The 20518-nt window shown below is 37.3% G+C and overlaps 1 protein-coding gene across 7 annotated transcripts in view; it reads left to right on the top strand.

The window, feature by feature from the left end:
• Positions 1-20518, top strand: part of LOC121423904 (choline transporter-like protein 1) — a 107675-nt gene that overhangs the window by 43907 nt on the left and 43250 nt on the right. For all 7 annotated transcript variants that reach the window (XM_041619440.1, XM_041619444.1, XM_041619443.1 and 4 more), the window contains exons 8-12: positions 3168-3307; positions 11214-11400; positions 12292-12460; positions 14756-14896; positions 19071-19186. In XM_041619440.1, the coding sequence (XP_041475374.1) occupies positions 3168-3307; positions 11214-11400; positions 12292-12460; positions 14756-14896; positions 19071-19186 (753 nt within the window). The remainder of the gene's footprint in view (positions 1-3167; positions 3308-11213; positions 11401-12291; positions 12461-14755; positions 14897-19070; positions 19187-20518) is intronic.

Genomic DNA, 20518 nt, shown 5'->3' with positions numbered 1-20518 from the left:
GAGAGTGTGATCGAGACGATTACAATGTCATAACAAACACAGCTACCCCGATCAGAGAGTGTGATCGATTACAATGTCATAGCAAACACAGCTACCCCGATCGGAGAGTGTGATCGAGACGATTACAATGTCATAATAAACACAACTACCCCGATCAGAGAGTGTGATCGATTACAATGTCATAGCAAACACAGCTACCCCGATCGGAGAGTGTGATCGATTACAATGTCATAACAAACACAGCTACCCCGATCGGAGAGTGTGATTGATTACAATGTCATAGCAAACACAGCTACCCCGATCGGAGATTGTGATCGAGATGATTACAATGTCAAAACAAACACAGCTACCCCGATCAGAGAGTGTGATCGATTACAATGTCATCACAAACACAGCTACCCCGATCGGAGAGTGTGATCGATTACAATGTCATAACAAACACAGCTTCCCCGATCGGAGATTGTGATCGAGACGATTACAATGTCATAACAAACACAGCTACCCCGATCAGAGAGTGTGATCGATTACAATGTCATAACAAACACAGCTACCTCGATCGGAGATTGTGATCGATTACAATGTCATAACAAACACAACTCAACCGCTATTATACTGGTAAAATTCATATTCCCCAAAATATGAAATGTTTTCCAAAGTCTATATTTTTTTAAAGTGGTTCAATCTGGTCAATTAATTCCTCTAAATTAATTATCAGTCCATTCTTGGTCCTGAAAGAATGATGCTTAGTGACTTCAAACACATTTCCAACACAAAATGATTACATTGGACTGTACTTCGTATTTTAGTGTTGTAAAAGCACCTGGCAACGATCATTCAAGACCGAACTCATAAATTTTCGTTTTATTTTCAGTAATTGATGAGATTAAACCACTTTTTACATGCCCATCCTACGTAACGTATTATGGTATCACGCTCACTGTCCGTTCTTCTGTCTGTCCGTTAACTTTTCCTTGTAAACGCGATAAATTCAGTTTAGCTTTATATACTAAGCTTAATAAATTTGGTGTGTATGATACTAGCATGGCTCCCAGGAAGCCTATTGATTTTGAGGTGAAAAGGTCAAGGTCACAGTGACATGCATTAATCTTACCCTTCTGCAGTCTTTGTGAACGTGATAACTTCAGTTTTACTTAATCTAAGCTCATATAATTTGGTGTGTATGATACTACATTTGTAGCATGGATCCCAGGAAGCCTATTGATTTTGAGGTAAAAAGGTCACAGTGACGTGTTTTCATCTTACCCTTCTTCAGTCCTTGTAAATGCAATAACTTCAGTTTAACTTAACCTACATGTAGGGCCTTATTATTTGGTGTGGATGATACTAGCATGGATCCCAGGAAGCCTATAGATTTTCAGGTCAAAGGTCAAGTCGCCCCCTTTCACTTTTCTTCCTTGACCAATAACTCCATTTTCCATGTAACAGACGGGCGTGTTATGTGCTCGCCCTAGCGACACTAATGCTTAAGCCTTTTTGAGCAATTTTGGGTCTATCATGCGCTAACAAAATTTTGCATAATATTGGAACCCTGTACTTCGGTGTCACAAATTTGGTCTCAAGAGATGCACAAGACTTGAAAGAAAAAAGTCACCACTTGGCACGGTGAAAAATACATGAAAAAAGAGAAGTGACAAAATTTTTTGAATGTTCAATTAAAAAAAATTCAGCATTTATTTCCAAAAATAAAAGCATTGATACATTTTCAAAAATTTGAACAATACTTTGGAGGTAAGCAGAGCTTGTGATGAGTGTACCGTGACGTACACTAGTAGACTTTAAAGACATTATACATGAGAAAAATTATCCATACAAAGTACATTACATAACAAACATAACAAATAAAATTTAAAAAGGGTCAAGCGGTCAGGGTTAAAGAGACGATGAATCAATAAGTTTGAATAATATGAAATAGATTTGTCTAGTTCGGAAAGGGCACACAATAAAAGACAACAGAGGTGCAAAGCTGGCACCTCCTTATTAAATAATGGCCAGCCATGATCAATAAGAATATTCAGAGATGTCATTCCAGCAAGGCCATGTCCTTCCCATTTTGGGCTTTTTCAGGTTTTATATTGTACAGCTCAAATGGGGCATTAATGCTCTAATTTTATTGTCTCACCTGCGAAGCAAAGTGAGACTATAGGCGCCGCTTTTCCGACGGCGGCGGCGGCGGCGTCAACATCAAATCTTAACCTGAGGTTAAGTTTTTGAAATGACATCATAACTTAGAAAATATATGGACCTAGTTAATAAAACTTGGCCATAAGGTTAATCAAGTATTACTGAATATCCTAATAGAGTTTCATGTCACATGACCAAGGTCAAAGGTCATTTAGGGTCAATGAACTTAGACCATGTTGGAGGATTCAACATCGAAATCTTAACCTGAGGTTAAGTTTTTAAAATGTCATCATAACTTAGAAAATATATGGACCTAGTTCATGAAACTTGGATATAAGGTTAATCAAGTATCACTGAACATCCTGCCTGAGTTTCACGTCACATGACCAAGGTCAAAGGTCATTTAGGGTCAATGAACTTTGGCCGAATTGGGGATATCTGTTGAATTCCCATCATTACTTTGAAAGTTTATGGATCTGATTCATGAAACTTAGACATAATAGTAATCAAGCATCACTGAAAATTTTGTGCAAGTTTCAGGTCTCATGATTAAGGTCAAAGGTCATTTAGGGTCAATGAACTTTGGCCGAATCAGGGGTATCTGTTGAATTACCATCATAACTTTGAAAGTTTATTGGTCTAGTTCGTTAAACTTGGACATTAGAGTAATCAAGTATCACTGAACATCCTGTGTGCGTTTCAGGTCACATGACCAAGGTCAAAGGTCAATGAACTTCGGCCGAATTGGGTGTATCTGTTGAATAACCATCATTTATTGGTCTAGTTCATAAAAAGTGGACATAAGAGTAACCATGTATCACTGAACATCTTGTGCGAGTTAGAGTAGTATTCAAAGTCAGCACTGCTGCTATATTGACCTGCGTGATGCAGGTGAGACGGCCAGAGGCATTCCACTTGTTTTTTGTCCCAGTGAATATGACTAACTGGCATCCTTGATTATCATTTTGAATATCATTGACTTTCATATTATCCTTTTGAATTTGTTTATTTCACTGTTTCCATAGCTGGTACTGCTGTTCTGTGGTGGACTTATGTAATGAAGAAGAAAGCTTTGGATGCAGTAGAGCCTGCAATGCAGCTTGATGCAGATGTGCGAAATGTGAAGGCTTTTCTTGGTTTCTCTATTGCTGCTACTGTATTCACTGTAAGTTACATGACATACTCTCATCTAATCATATCATACCAGTTCCATGGTTTCCTGGGATAGTCATACATGACCCCCAGCCCCAAAGTGAAATTTCAAATTTTTATTACATTAAGTTTGAAAAGCAGATCCTTAACCTAAGATTGATGTATAGTGTGAGCAACAATAAACCACATAAGTCCTTGATTGAATGCAGAAGAAATTCAGTAAGATATATCCAGTGGATTAGTCTTCTGACTTTGAAACAGAGGGTCGTGGGTTCGAATCCCAGCCATGGCGTAATTTCCTTCAGCAAGAAATTCATCCACATTGTGCTGCACTCTACCCAGGTGAGATGAATGGGAACCTGTCAGGAATTTATTCCTTGGATTGAAATGCCACTGCGCTGTAAAAGTCTGCGGGGCTAAAGCCAGGGTAATAATATCCAAGTCCTTTGGAAGCGCATAGTGACGTTATGACATAATGTGAAATGCGCTATACAAGAACTGCGTTATTATTATTATTATTAAGAATAAGGTGACAACAATATAAGGATTATGGGGTTCAATCAAGCATTTGATGAGCAAACTGAGCAATCACAGATATTAATTATGGGGTTCACTCAAGCATTAGATGAGCAAACTGAGCAATCTCAGATATTAATTATGGGGTTCACTCAAGCATTAGATGAGCAAACTGAGCAATCTCAGATATTAATTATGGGGTTCACTCAAGCATTAGATGAGCAAACTGAGCAATCTCAGATATTAATTATGGGGTTCACTCAAGCATTAGATGAGTAAACTGAGCAATCTCAGATATTGATTATGGGGTTCACTCAAGCATTAGATGAGCAAACTGAGCAATCTCAGATATTAATTATGGGGTTTACTCAAGCATTAAATGAGCAAACTGAGCAATCTCAGATATTGATTATGGGGTTCACTCAAGCATGAGATGAGCAAACTGAGCAATCTCAGATATTGATTATGGGGTTCACTCAAGCATTAGATGAGCAAACTGAGCAATCTCAGATATTAATTATGGGGTTCACTCAAGCATGAGATGAGCAAACTGAGCAATCTCAGATATTGATTATGGGGTTCACTCAAGCATTAGATGAGCAAACTGAGCAATCTCAGATATTGATTATGGGGTTCACTCAAGCATGAGATGAGCAAACTGAGCAATCTCAGATATTGATTATGGGGTTCACTCAAGCATTAGATGAGCAAACTGAGCAATCTCAGATATTAATTATGGGGTTCACTCAAGCATGAGATGAGCAAACTGAGCAATCTCAGATATTGATTATGGGGTTCACTCAAGCATTAGATGAGCAAACTGAGCAATCACAGATATTTATTATGGGGTTCACTCAAGCATTAGATGAGCAAACTGAGCAATCTCAGATATTAATTATGGGGTTCACTCAAGCATTAGATGAGCAAACTGAGCAATCACAGATATTTATTATGGGGTTCACTCAAGCATGAGATGAGCAAACTGAGCAATCTCAGATATTAATTATGGGGTTCACTCAAGCATTAGATGAGCAAACTGAGCAATCTCAGATATTTATTATGGGGTTCACTCAAGCATTAGTTGAGCAAACTGGGTAATCTCAGATATTAATTATGGGGTTCACTCAAGCATTAGATGAGCAAACTGAGCAATCTCAGATATTAATTATGGGGTTTACTCAAGCATTAGATGAGCAAACTGAGCAATCTCAGATATTAATTATGGGGTTCACTCAAGCATTAGATGAGCAAACTGAGCAATCACAGATATTTATTATGGGGTTCACTCAAGCATGAGATGAGCAAACTGAGCAATCTCAGATATTAATTATGGGGTTCACTCAAGCATTAGATGAGCAAACTGAGCAATCTCAGATATTAATTATGGGGTTCACTCAAGCATTAGATGAGCAAACTGAGCAATCTCAGATATTGATTATGGGGTTCACTCAAGCATTAGATGAGCAAACTGAGCAATCTCAGATATTAATTATGGGGTTCACTCAAGCATTAGATGAGCAAACTGAGCAATCACAGATATTTATTATGGGGTTCACTCAAGCATTAGATGAGCAAACTGAGCAATCTCAGATATTGATTATGGGTTCACTCAAGCATTAGTTGAGCAAACTGGGAAATCTCAGATATTGATTATGTGTTCACTCAAGCATTAGATGAGCAAACTGAGCAATCTCAGATATTAATTATGGGGTTCACTCAAGCATTAGATGAGCAAACTGAGCAATCTCAGATATTGATTATGGGGTTCACTCAAGCATTAGATGAGCAAACTGAGCAATCTCAGATATTGATTATGGGGTTCACTCAAGCATTAGTTGAGCAAACTGAGCAATCTCAGATATTAATTATGGGGTTCACTCAAGCATTAGATGAGCAAACTGAGCAATCACAGATATTAATTATGGGGTTCACTCAAGCATTAGTTGAGCAAACTGAGCAATCTCAGATATTAATTATGGGGTTCACTCAAGCATTAGATGAGCAAACTGAGCAATCTCAGATATTAATTATGGGGTTCACTCAAGCATTAGATGAGCAAACTGAGCAATCTCAGATATTGATTATGGGGTTCACTCAAGCATTAGATGAGCAAACTGGGTAATCTCAGATTTGGATTATGGGGTTATCTCAAGCATTAGAAGTGCAAACTGAGCAATCTTGGTCCATGCAAATCTGGAGAAAATGATGTCAAAGAAACTCTTGTATATTGTGTTTTATTTATCAGTGTAGAAGCCTCATGGTGCATCATGTATTTTTCTATGGGCATATGTTTGTCTTTGCCATCTTAAGGAGGAATGTTAGGTATTACATGAAGCCTATGCACTGACTCATTCTTCGCGTTAGGATCCTACAAATTATTTATTTAATTTTTCAACTTTATTTTAAACTTTTTGAACAATATGAAGGTGAAAATCTTTCAAATAAACTAAGGAAGATGGCCATAGCCATACAGGAGTGGTACGGATGATACAAGAACATCTTTGCTTTTAATATAAAGGGATACTCTGGGCTGAAATAATATGGTGTGAACAGATAAAGAAAAATCAGATTAACAAAACACTGAAAATTTGATCAAGTTCCTACAAGGAATGACAAAGTTATTATAACTTACTTCAGTGAAACAGTTCTATACATGTCTTCATGAATGTTCAATGAGTATATTGATGGTGTCATATCCCCTCTTGTATGTATTTTATTATATGATATTATGTTTATCAAATTTTGCCCTCCAAGAATTGAAAATAATTGGGTATGTGATACATGTACATCTATGAAATCAATCTTATGATTAATTGCAAAGCTTAGAATTTATAGTAATTCTTGTGAATCCAAAGACAGAAAAATTTGGAACGGAAATGTGCAAACCCAAGAAATAAGAGAAGTTGACTTCGAGTGCTGATTATGACAATATTTATTACTTGAAGCCATTCAAAAAATTGATCAATTAGGTATGACCCTTTTTTATTTGCCTCTCAATCAAATGATTTTTCTCCTGCAATTATTGATATCCTTTTAGAATTCATATCAACCAAACAACTTTCCTCACTGAAGTATGCACTTCATTGACATGTTTATTTTTTAATGTTCTGAAATGGGATGCAATTTTGGGTGTCATATATTTTGTGTATTTTGTTTGTTTTTGTATTTGTTTTGTATTTTTAAAATCATTTTAGATCTTTTGGGGCACTGGTATATGTATACACTCTCCCTGTCATTCATTGCATGTAATAATATACATTTTGTCTATTAAAAGCTTTGTGTAAATGGGGCCCTTTAAAGGGCAAGTCCACCCCAACATAAAAATTACGGTATTTGAATAAAAAGAGAAAATAAAATGAGCATAAAACTGACGATATCATCAAAATCGAATATAAATAAAGAAAGTGAGGATGTTTTAAAGTTTTGCTTAATTTCACAAAATAGTTTGATGTTGTTTGAAGGTTTGCATGGTGGCATGTACAATTGCTGATGTGGTTTACGGTACACCATGTGGAGTGTTATAGAAACAGTGGATAGAAGAAGAGAAGAAGTGGATAGGCGAGAAAGTGGAGATTTGAGAATAGAGTATTCTTTCTTGAAAATAGTCCTGAAAAGGACTGTAAACCAGAAGGAATGTTGAGTGAGAACAGCTTGAGTAGTAGAGCTGATGAGGAGATGATGGCTTGAGTCGGAAAGTAGAGATGATGAGTAGTAGAGAGACTCGACGTTTCGGACAGGTTGACCGTCCGTCTTCAGGAGTGAGTGTTCGCTCGGCGTGCGGCGGTACTTGTGGCGTGCGTGCGGACGTGGGGGAAAGCTCAAGGCCGGCAGTCACGGCGGGCTGATGTCGTAGGTGGCGCTCTGTGCTTGGGTCGGCGGTTTTGGCGGGAAACGAGTGGGCGTCGTATGCGGACGCGGTGAGTAGACGGCGGCGTGTGTGTGTGTTGGCGGTGTGTACATCAATGGTGGCGTTCTGTGCGTGTTGGTCGGCGGACTCGTCGGGTAAGCTTCGGCGGGAGTGAATGGGTGGCCTGGTGTACGGACTGCCGACCCACGCACAGAGCGCCACCTACGACGTCAGCCCGCCGTGACCGCCTGCCTAGAGCTTTCCCCCACGTCCGCACGCACGCCACAAGTACCGCCGCACGCCGAGCGAACACTCACTCCTGAAGACGGACGGTCAACCTGTCCGAAACGTCGAGTCTCTCTACTACTCATCATCTCTACTTTCCGACTCAAGCCATCATCTCCTCATCAGCTCTACTACTCAAGCTGTTCTCACTCAACATTCCTTCTGGTTTACAGTCCTTTTCAGGACTATTTTCAAGAAAGAATACTCTATTCTCAAATCTCCACTTTCTCGCCTATCCACTTCTTCTCTTCTTCTATCCACTGTTTCTATAACACTCCACATGGTGTACCGTAAACCACATCAGCAAAACAAAATAGTTTATATTCATCCTGGTTGGTTTGCAAATGAGAAAAGTTGTGATGTCACCCATTTACTATTTTTGTTTTTTGTGAATGAAAAATTAAATATCTTGATTTGAGTTTAATATCATTGACTCTCATATTCATATAGCACTGTGTTGTACTATACTATTTTGTGAAAAAAAGCAAACTTTAAAGTTATAGTGCATGATTTGTTAATTTCAGACAAGGGCAGTGAATCAATTTTAAAGATATTATATTCATTAAGTATCATTATCAATGCTCTACTTAATCACTCAATAGAAATTTGTATTATAACTCTTTGGTTTTCATGATATTTAGGGGTGAAATATATATTCTTTATTGGCGTTCCGAGAAAATGTTTCATGCTCCCTCTAGAAAATAAATTCATATACATGTAAGAACGCTGTTCGATTCATGCATATTCATTATGACATTGTGGATATTCATGAATATGTCATAGCGAAGATGCAGTGTCAACTAATCCCGTTTCAACAAAGTGCTACCCGTAAGATCCGAGAGTAGAGTGATGCGCCGATGGTTGCCGGCTTGCTTGCAATAGCTTGCTGCTGATACCACATGGTTGCTGTACATTACATTTACTACTGTACATGTAATTTCATATACGATAATTATTGTATTCATTTAGGACATTAGCTCTTACAGTGCATTGTCCTCCATATATAAATATAATAGCCTTGCGAAATTGTCGCGGGTCGGTCGGGGAGCTGAGGCCTATACTGAACTATAAACGGCCCCCTCAATTCATGTCGTTATCCATACAATACCCCCCCTCCCCCTTTTCGGCGGTCACTAAAGGGAGGGGGGGAGGAGAAATAACAAAGTCCTGATATTGTTTCATTTTTCAGATTATTTTCAGGGAGAGTTCTGCTACTATAACTCTGTTGCTCCACTCGCCAATTACAGAGTGGAATTTTTTTTTAAGTATTAAAAATAAAATTAGAATTCCTGCAAACAGACGGCCGCCATCTCGCTAGAGCTGAGTATGACGGAAGGTAAAAAGTCAAAGGGCGAAGAGAAAAATTATTTTCAGGGAGGTCTTGTTGAATATAATAAAACAAAAAAGGAAGAGGAAAGTTGATAGGACACAAAGTATGGGGATGAAAGTAGGTGTACTTATACTAGAACCGAACGCAAGTTGATTATTTTTCAATCTCGGAAGATGACGAGTCCATAAGCTCGTGAAGCCCCCCAAGGTTGGGGGGGGGGGCAGCCGGCCCTTGCTGAATCCGTCAGTGCGCATCTTGTTAATGATAATCCATGTACATATTGCTCAGAATGTTCAATTTCAGTACAAAATACAGAATTTGCGAAAAAAATTTAGCTCGTGCTCATATCATTAGGGTTTATAAGATACAAAGCTTAGAAGTAACTGATACGACTATAGATACCAACAAAAATTAGGTTTTAGCTGCCGATCGGGGAATATGTGGATGAAAATATTTTCTGGATCCGCCCCTGAATATTGTAAAAAAAAAAACCAGGCCACGCGGTATTTGTCCTATTGTTATTAATACATAAAATGAGGCAGTAAATATTGACAAATTGAAAGAGGAAAAACATCTTTACAGGACACACAAAGCAATATAATGAAACATGGTGGCCAAGCTACTTCTATGCAAAAATTTTTTTTTCCTTTTGAAAAATGTAACATAGGCCTATTTTATTTAAACAATTAAGAAATTACAGCACATATTACAACTTGAGATAATAATGAACAAATCAAAATACAGAACCTGAAGGAAATGATAATAATTCAGTGAATTGGAAACAAAACAAATATATCTGTACATAAAATAAAACATAGGCCTTGAAGGTCTTGCTCAGATATCCCTGATGTACATGTAGGACCTATTCTCGGCGATTTGAAAAATAATGTGCATGAATAACATCACAATTGTTATGATGGTCATTTCAAGAAGCTCCTTGGTTGTTTTCAATTTTTTTGTACATGGTCACTAGAACAAGTATTTGCATTTTGAGACCTCCAATACCTCCCTCGTTATGTACACGCTTTCTAATAAATACCAGAAAAAAAGTAAACCCAGAAAGAATCCCATGCTGGCTGCATGTACATAGGCAATTTATACAGACCGCGCCGTTCAAACCGTACCGCACGTGTTGCAGATCTATCTGGTCAATTGGCACTCAGAGGCGATAGATATGAATATTCCTGAGCTGGCATTGATATCATTTAGTCTCAAGGTTGCGCTTTTCATTTGTGATCTCTGCTGCAAGAAAATGCATCCAAATAAAGCTCACTTTGTAAGAGTTCCCATCTATATATATTTTTGGAGAAACAGTTCGTTCTAGCCAATGCATTGTATGGACTCAGAACTTGTTTATCAATATTGTGGAAAGCAAAGAGTGAAATTTCAATATAAAAAAAAAGTTTCGAAATAAATCAATGTCACAATGTGAAATGTTTCCTGTTTAGCTGTATGGTAGTTTAGTTTTTCTCATTTTATTCCTATCCACCTTCTGTTAAGGTGGACTTGTCCTTTAAGGTACAATCTAGGTTTGTTCAGATATCAGTTTGGTATCCGCAAATCCTATGACAGACTTGTCACAGTGTATTTACATTCTACTCAACCTTTTTACCATTCCCCCCAAAAAAGGATTGTATGGATAAAAAATTTGATATTTCATTAATACAATATTTTAGAATTTGATGAGAAGTAAGGAAGAAGCGAAGAAAAAAGATTTAAAAACTTTTTTTTATAAAGTTTTTACCAATGACTGTACATGTAGAATGTCATGTTTCTACATGTACATGTATCTAGAACTTTTGATTTCTTAATGCATGTTCGTGAACAAATTTGGGTATTTGCTGTGTCCGCAGTTAGCACTAGGGTTTTTCACATCATATGTAATGGGCAATTAAAACACCATGCATCTTGTTCCATCCATCCTGCTTCCATTCACATTAGGTCATATTGTTTCTCATCATCTTGGTGATGTGGAAACGGGTAGCTTTTACAGTGGAACTGTTTGGGCAGGCTGGCAAGGCCATCAGAGCCATGCCTTTCCTGCTGATCCAACCTTTCTGGACGTTCATCATTCTCATCATATTCTTTGTTTATGTCACCATCGTCTTCATTGCAATCTCGGCAACAGGTTAGGTTATTCATCTCATGAACATGCTTTTTTGATAGAGCTTGATGATGATGATGTAGGTGATGATAGTTATAATGATGGTGATGATGATGATGATGATGATGATAATAATGGTGATGATAATTATAATGATGGTAATGATGATGATGATGATGATGATGGTGATGATGATGATGGTGATTATAATGATGGTGATGATCACTGATGATGATGATGATGACTGATGATCACTGATGATGATGATGGTGATGATGATCACTGATGATGATGATGGTGATGATGATGATGGTGATTATAATGATGGTGATGATCACTGATGATGATGATGGTGATGATGATGATGATGATCACTGATGATGATGATGATGGCCACTTAAGATGATGGTGATGATGATCACTGATGATGATGATGATGATGGTGATGATGATCACTGATGATGATGATGATGGAGATAAAGACCAGTTCGTAGTTACTTCATGGGCAATTTTGGTCAAATGGCCTGTCATTCCTTTCATTATGATAGGCAGATTTCAAAGAAAGATATGTAAGCCTGCCTTACATAGCATAAATGAAGAAATTGAATAGATCAAGTGACTAGAATATCACACCAATTAACAATCTAAGAAGGTGTTTGTTGCATTTTTACTTCGAATGAATTAGCATGTTATAATTACAACAGTGGACACATTGAAATTCAAAATATTAAAAGAATAATCAAGACATCAAAATTGGTGCTTATATCATTACATATTAAACCAGCATGTCACTTTAGTATTAATGACCTTCCTCTGACACGAATCTTCTGATCATGTGCAGAATGGAACTAGCTTATTGGCAGAAATGATATATAGCATAAACTATCTCCACTTTTCTATCAATTACTTCCACAGGCTATCCTCTAGTGACTGAACCTCATGGCTATGTGACCTACAACCCTCCACAGCCTGTACGCTATATGTGGTGGTACCATGCTATAGGGTTTATCTGGACAGCTGAATTCATTCTTGCCTGCCATCAGTTTGTCATTGCTGCATGCGTTGTTGACTGGTATTTCACAAGGTAAAACTTCTTTCACAATTTGTGCTTTTCATAATACCTGCATTCAACTTGCATCCTTCTTGTGATGTAACTTCTTATTAATTCTGAGAGATTGGTTGACAACCAACACTATGCATTAATCAACATGTTGATATTTCAAATTGATACAAACTTCATTTAAACAATACAGTTTTCATGGAATTTAATACTAATTCTATTTTTCTTCCCTGCACTGTGGATTCATTGTTAAGATTGAGTAACTTTACAAAAGCTTCATGAAACACCCACCTGGCGAGGTAGCTATCGATAATAGGGTTTCAGACACTCGGAAGCTTGTGTCGCCCTCCGTCCCTATTGAGAGAAGGTTTGATTGCGTGGATGTAAATCGCTTCTTTTGCACCTCTCTCAAAGTACTGCGGCCCCCTGTTCAGCTCTTGTACCTTGTTGATGTCCAGGTGATTCGATGTGAATGTGCTGCGATACTTCAGAAGAAATGGAGCTAGAGCGTTGATGTTCAAGGAATGTTCTGTGTCTACAATTCAAGATTCCTGACACAAACCCTTAGTTGTCTGTCCTTGACAAGGAATAAAAGAAATAGGACCAGGATATCCTTCTCCATTTTGTCCATGGGAATGACTAAGTACTGTCCTTGATCTTATGAAAATCTCAAGGAAAAAAAAAATCAATGGTCATCATGGTACGCGTGTATACAACTAGTGATCATCATTTTCTACTCCCTCATTAACATCATGATCGTACTTGCCATATAATTAATTATACTCCATTGTAAATTACTGGGGAATGATAACGTAGGCTTCCCCATCTGAAATATCCTCATCACCCTCAACACACTGGATTATAAGTTCTGTAATACCCAAACAATACTCTGACCCGAATCCATGTCAAAGGAGGTTAAAGTTCACTCAAATAATGACATGTCCTTTTATGTCATTCATTTAGCTCAAGAATAATTCGCACTTCACAGTGTTCATTTTTGTCTCGCCCACCAGAGGTGAAGGCGAGACTTCGGGATCCAAATGTTTTCCGTCCGTCGTCTGTCACAAACAAAATAACACATACATGTAACACCACATCTGTAAGTCGCTTTTCAACCAAACTTGGATGGTAGATTGACTTGGGGGACCTGCATGTTATGCTGCAGTTGGAGGTCACATGGTAAGGTCAAAGGTCATTTCGGGTCAACATTAAGGTTTACATGCAAGGCTCTTCTGCCAATTGTTTTTCCATCCCAGTCATTTCACAATGAAGTTTCGATACAATTATGTTGAGTGCCCTCGCAAATCACGATATTTCTGGTTATTTTCATAAGTGGGCGAGACACAAAATCGCTTTTGCCTTGTTTTTACACCGGATTTTGATGATTTTTTTTACTAATGTGCTTGTTTAATTCTTCTCTATTGATTCAAATCAACATTTTGGGGTGGACTTAACCTTTAAAGAGGGATATATAACAAATAATAGCAGATATTTTCTTCGAAAGCATATTAGGAATTATCAATCCTCGTTTGGACAGGCAATTACTATTTTTGCCCCTAGGGAAAAATAGTAATTGCTAGACCAGCCTTGGATAAATAATTCCCACCATACTACTTCCGTAATGCCTGATATATCTGTGTAATATACATTTGGGTAATTATATTCTGTATCCACCATGTATTACTTAAGGCCTGGTCACACCACCCAAGCATTGTTGGAGCGGTCGTGGAGCGGTAGGGAGAGAGGGTCGAATTTTGCTCACAAAATTGGGGGGAAAATCGAAAAAAAAAAAAAATCGAAAATGGTGAATGGTAGCGAGTGGTGATGATTTTTTTCTCTCCGCTCCACGACTGCTCGGGCGGTGTGACCAGGCCTTAAGCTACTGATTTCAGTGCTTCATCATTCTGAGTAATTCCTTCCTACCAGTACCCTTTGACCTTGTCTGGGTCTAGTTAAACATAAGCAGAATCTAGTTGATCTTTGTAGGTTTGCATAGTGGAGTTTATAATGTGGAGAAGGTGTAAATCTGGTTTACAGTCCTTTTCAGGACTTCACTCACTTTTAAGAAAAGAATACCTCTAAAGTCTAATTTCCTCTTTCATCCTTTCTCGTCCTTCTATTTCAATTTTTTGTCTGCATTTCCTTTCCCTTCATATTACACATGGTTAACCATAAATCTTTTTCACGTTAAAGCAGAATCTAGTTATTACTTATAAACTCAAATTTCACCACCCCCCACCCACCAATCCGTACAATGTACCTCCTTGCCACTTTCTTACCTTTACACCTTTATCTCTCTACTTGTCTTCTATATTGCAGAGACAAGAAAAGTTTTAGTTCTCCTATCCTACGCTCTACCGGTCGATTGATCAGGTATCACATTGGTTCCATGGTGTTTGGATCCTTCATAATTTTACTTGTCAAGGTACCCCGGGCAATCCTCATGTACATCCAATACAAGTAAGTCTATATTGTACATTTCATTATACATGTTGACCCCAATTAAGTTCTGATGTCACTTGTACTTTTTGATGATGAAACATTGGTCGACTGCAGTGTATTCAACACAGTGCATAATGCTCTGTGTTTCTCTTTCAAAGTGATTGCAAACCTAAATGCCTTCAGTTGTGATCATCATTCAGATGAATATTTCATACTTGCAGCCCATTCTGTTTTGTACGTCATTGAGTGGTAAACCCACAAGCCCATCATGATAAGGAACATTGATGCTGCATTCATTATGAGCCACACTAATTGGTTCCAATGGCATATAAACAAAACAATATGGATCTCAATGACATCAGACAATATTATACCATAGTCCTACCTTGAAAAGAATGGCAAGTAACCTTAAAAAAAAGGAACTCCTGAAAATTCAGTCAGATAACATACTTTCTACCTAAACTCTAAATTTACCAAAGATTTAAAAGTAAAAATAAAATATAAAATTTACCAAAATTTGTTCAAAGATATTTGTCTCTCCTGCATAGTAAAGTGAGACTATAGGTGCCCCTTTTCTGACGGCAGTGGAGGTGTCGTTAACATTGAAATCTTAACCATGGTTATTGAAAAGTATTTGAACCTAGTTCATGAAACTTGGACATAAGGCTAATCAAGTAATACAGAACATTCTGCTTGAGTTTCAGGCCACATGACCTAGGCCAAAGGTTATTTATGGTCAATGAACTTAGGCCATGTTGGGGGTATTTGTTGAATTTGCCATCACAACTTGGATCTAGTTCATGAAATATGGACATAAGGGTAATTAAGTATCACTGATGGAAGGTTATGTATGGTTAATGAGCATAGTACATGTATGTTATATGAATTGTGTTTTTTGGGACATTTTTGTAAGCATGAACAGGATAAATACCGTACAATAATTGATGCGAGCGCGATCCAAAATTTTGTGATTTTCGAACTGAAAATGTATAATGTTTTACTATAAAAAAGGTTTTTTTTAAAGGCCATTTTTCACTTGGAAAAAATGGCATTTTCGATTTTAGAAAGGAGCTTTTTTCCTAAAGGGAATTTTCCCGGGGGGGGGGGGGCAGAGAGCAAAAAGCGCAAGTTGAAATTTTCAAATCCTGACCTGAAAAAGAGTCATTTTTAGGACTCTTGTCGGTTTTTGTTTTTTTTCTGCTTACAACCACTTTTAAATTTCAATTCTCATTTTGTCTCACCTGCATAGCAGAGTGAGACTATACATGTAGGCGCCGCTTTTCCGACTGCAGCAGGGGTGATGGTGGCATCAACAACAAATCTTGACCAAAGGTTAAGTTTTTTAAATGAGAGCATAAAATTTATGGACGTAGTTCATGAAACTTGGCCATCAGGTCAATCAAGTATTACTGAAATCCTGCCTGGGGTTCAGGTCTTATGACCAAGGTCAAAGGTCATTTAGGGTTGTTAGAGGAATCAACATCAAAACTTAATGTCATCATAACTTAAAAAAATATGAAGTATTACGGAACATCCTGTGCAAGTTTCAAGTCACATGACCAAGGTCAAAGGTCATTTAAGGTCAATGAACTTTGGTCAAGTTGGGGGTATTTGTTGAATAACCATCTTAACTTTGAACATTTATTGGTCTAGTTCACAAAACTTGGATATAAGAGTAATCAAGTATCACTGAACATCCTGTGCGAGTTTCAGGTCACATGACCAAGGTCAAAGGTCATTTAGGGTCAATGAACTTTGTCCAAGTTGGGGGTATTTGTTGAATAACCATCTTAACTTTGAACATTTATCGGTCTAGTTCACAAAACTTGGATATAAGAGTAATCAAGTATCACTGAACATCCTGTGCGAGTTTCAGGTCACATGACCAAGGTCAAAGGTCATTTAGGGTCAATGAACTTTGTCCAAGTTGGGGATATCTGTTGAATTACCATCATAGCTTTGAAAGTTTATGGATCTGATTCATGAAACACCCCCATCTTTATTACACCCTCACATGTTTCTCCCCCTTCTCTCTCTCTCTCTTCCCATTCTTCTATCTTGTCTGTTTAGAAAATATCAGACCCCCCCCCAAAAAAAAAATAAGAGAAGAAAGTTCCACCACCAAAAAACGAAAAAAAATAAAGGAAAAGGAGTAAATGTGATATTATTGTCTAAACACATTGTCACAATCTTTCACAAAATTAGCTTTTTTTATAGTAAGAGGAAAATTTTTTTGCTCGCTCGCTTCAATCGCTTTCAACTTTTTGGCAGAAATTTTGCTCTACATGTATATGGCATTTGGATATGACAAAATTACCAAATCTTTTCAGAATATCGTTGAGACTTAAAACATTCTTGTTGGCCAAAGAAAATAATACAAGGAAAGTCCTAGTGGATTAGAAATCAACGTTGTTATCATTCTTTAGAGTTAGCTATTTTTAAAGTATGAAAATTTTCAAAATTGCAGTAAGATCTGTCAGAATTATTCCTGTCATCAAATCATTATTACTGTTATCATTATCATTATTATTAGTATTATCAGTATCATCATTAGTCATGATTACAACACATTACCAATAAGTAATATTATCTTTCATCACTGCTGTTTTCTTTGTTACATATGTGATGATAATTCTTGATAATGGTGACAATTACAATTGACACTGCTAGTAAACTTACTAGTGCTACTGATAGCTGGTAGTATTGACCATTTGTGTCATTAGAATATACAGAACAATTAAAACATGTATAATTACTTACAAATGAAAATTCAAAATACAAAATGCCTTGAAAAAGCCCTGAATATGCCTTAAAATTTCAAGGCTAAAAATCCTCAAGGCTTTGAATAAGGCCAAGGCCAAGCATCAATACTGGTTGACACACAACATTCAGGTTTTTGTCTCACCTGCGAAGCAAAGTGAGACTATAGGCGCCGCTTTTCCGACGGCGGCGGCGGCGGCGTCAACATCAAATCTTAACCTGAGGTTAAGTTTTTGAAATGACATCATAACTTAGAAAATATATGGACCTAGTTAATAAAACTTGGCCATAAGGTTAATCAAGTATTACTGAACATCCTATTAGAGTTTCACGTCACATGACCAAGGTCAAAGGTCATTTAGGGTCAATGAACTTAGACCATGTTGGAGGATTCAACATCGAAATCTTAACCTGAGGTTAAGTTTTTGAAATGTCATCATAACTTAGAAAATATATGGACCTAGTTCATTAAACTTGGACATAAGGTTAATCAAGTATCACTGAACATCCTGCCTGAGTTTCACGTCACATGACCAAGGTCAAAGGTCATTTAGGGTCAATGAACTTTGGCCGAATTGGGGATATCTGTTGAATTCCCATCATTACTTTGAAAGTTTATGGATCTGATTCATGAAACTTAGACATAATAGTAATCAAGCATCACTGAAAATTTTGTGCAAGTTTCAGGTCTCATGATTAAGGTCAAAGGTCATTTAGGGTCAATGAACTTTGGCCGAATCAGGGGTATCTGTTGAATTACCATCATAACTTTGAAAGTTTATTGGTATAGTTCGGTAAACTTGGACATTAGAGTAATCAAGTATCACTGAACATCCTGTGCGCGTTTCAGGTCACATGACCAAGGTCAAAGGTCAATGAACTTTGGCCGAATTGGGTGTATCTGTTGAATTACTACCATCATACCTATGAAAGTTTATGGATCTGATTCATGAAACTTGTACATAAGAGTAATCAAGTATCACTGAACATCCTGTTTGAGTTTCAGGTCACATGATCAAGGTCAAAGGTCATTTAGGGTCAATGAACTTTGGCCGAATCAGGGGTATCTGTTGAATTACCATCATAACTTTGAAAGTTTATTGGTCTAGTTCGTTAAACTTGGACATTAGAGTAATCAAGTATCACTGAACATCCTGTGCGCGTTTCAGGTCACATGACCAAGGTCAAAGGTCAATGAACTTCGGCCGAATTGGGTGTATCTGTTGAATAACCATCATTTATTGGTCTAGTTCATAAAAAGTGGACATAAGAGTAACCATGTATCACTGAACATCTTGTGCGAGTTAGAGTAGTATTCAAAGTCAGCACTGCTGCTATATTGACCTGCGTGATGCAGGTGAGACGGCCAGAGGCATTCCACTTGTTTTGTTAATGTATTGTTTTATTTCAATAAATGTGTTTTCTTTTCTAGATTGAAAGACAGTCAGAACCCTATAGCTCAATGCATTCTCAAGTGCCTCATATGCTGTCTATGGTGTCTAGAGAAGTTTCTCAAGTTCTTGAACGAACATGCCTACATCATTATTGGTGAGCAATTGAATAAAACAGCAATCAGAATTATATTCATTTTGGTGTAAGCTAGCCCAACTGATATATGCAGAGGGTGCCGTTCACAGACAAGGTACACTTTTGACTTTTTATATGCCCGTCTCGACGGGACGTATCATGGTACCATTCTCAGTGTCTGTCCTTCCGTTCGTTGCAAACGCGATAAGTTCAGTTTAACTTAAGCTAGGCTTATATAATTTGCTGTGTATGATATTAGCATGGATCCCAATAAGCCCTTGATTTTGAGGTCAAAAAGTTTAAGGTCAAGATCACAGTGACATGTTTTCATCTTACACTTTTGAAGTCCTTGTAAACTTCAGTTAGACTTAATCTACACTCATATAATTTGATGTGTATGATAATATGAATCCCATAGTAGACTTGTTAAGAGGTTGAACGCTGCATTTTTGAGTACAAATGTCCCACTTGGCACAAATGTTCCTTGAGTCAAAGGAAAAAGATTCATCCAAAGAGACACGCTGTATCTTTGCAAATAAGCAAGTAATTTGCATAAATTTGCATATTATGTCGATATAGGAAAAACAAGTAATTCAGAATAAATATTTCACCAGAACTGCCCTAAAATTGGAAATAAAGACTTAGGGTAAGACACGGAAGAAAACTGTCATAAAATAATTGGGCTATCCTTGTTTATTATTACCTCATTTACATAAATTATGCAAATTATAATTTTAAAAATAGTATTTTTTCAAGAATCCTGAACTGTTTTATAAATAACGGCAATTAATACGAAATGTCAACATTCTACATGAAAGAGAATATATTAGCGAAAACATCGATATGTTTCATGACAGTATTAGTGTCTTAATTTGCTTAGAAAGAGGGCAAATATGTCAAAATGTATGACGTGATATTGCGCTAAAACAAGACCAAAACAACCTCTATGTCACAGTCACACTCACGAATCGGACAATAAAGCGATCAATGGTATGTCATTCGAGATAACACAATCTCAACACAATAGCTTCCATCGGCTTCTCGTATCGCTTTTGTTGGTGTGTCTGCCACATCGTAATCTGTGATACATACGGGCAAAATGCATTTCGGTATCGGTAAAACACTATTAATTTTGTTTCTAATTGGTTTCTCTTGGAAAATTTACAGGAGACATTGCTTTGCAGGTTACTGCTTAAATGAAGCTCTGGCACATGAATCATGACGAATGTACCCTACCTCAATCCATATTTGAACTTTGTTAAAATATATATCTTTTGGAGACCCCAAAGTGGCAAAACTGCATCTCCCCGGCATTCCCGCTACTTTACAAAACCAGTTTGACTTGTATTATCT

The sequence above is a fragment of the Lytechinus variegatus genome, chromosome 11 (assembly GCF_018143015.1).
Source record: "Lytechinus variegatus isolate NC3 chromosome 11, Lvar_3.0, whole genome shotgun sequence".
Taxonomy (NCBI): domain Eukaryota; kingdom Metazoa; phylum Echinodermata; class Echinoidea; order Temnopleuroida; family Toxopneustidae; genus Lytechinus; species Lytechinus variegatus.
This window is presented reverse-complemented; position numbering and strand designations above follow the sequence as displayed.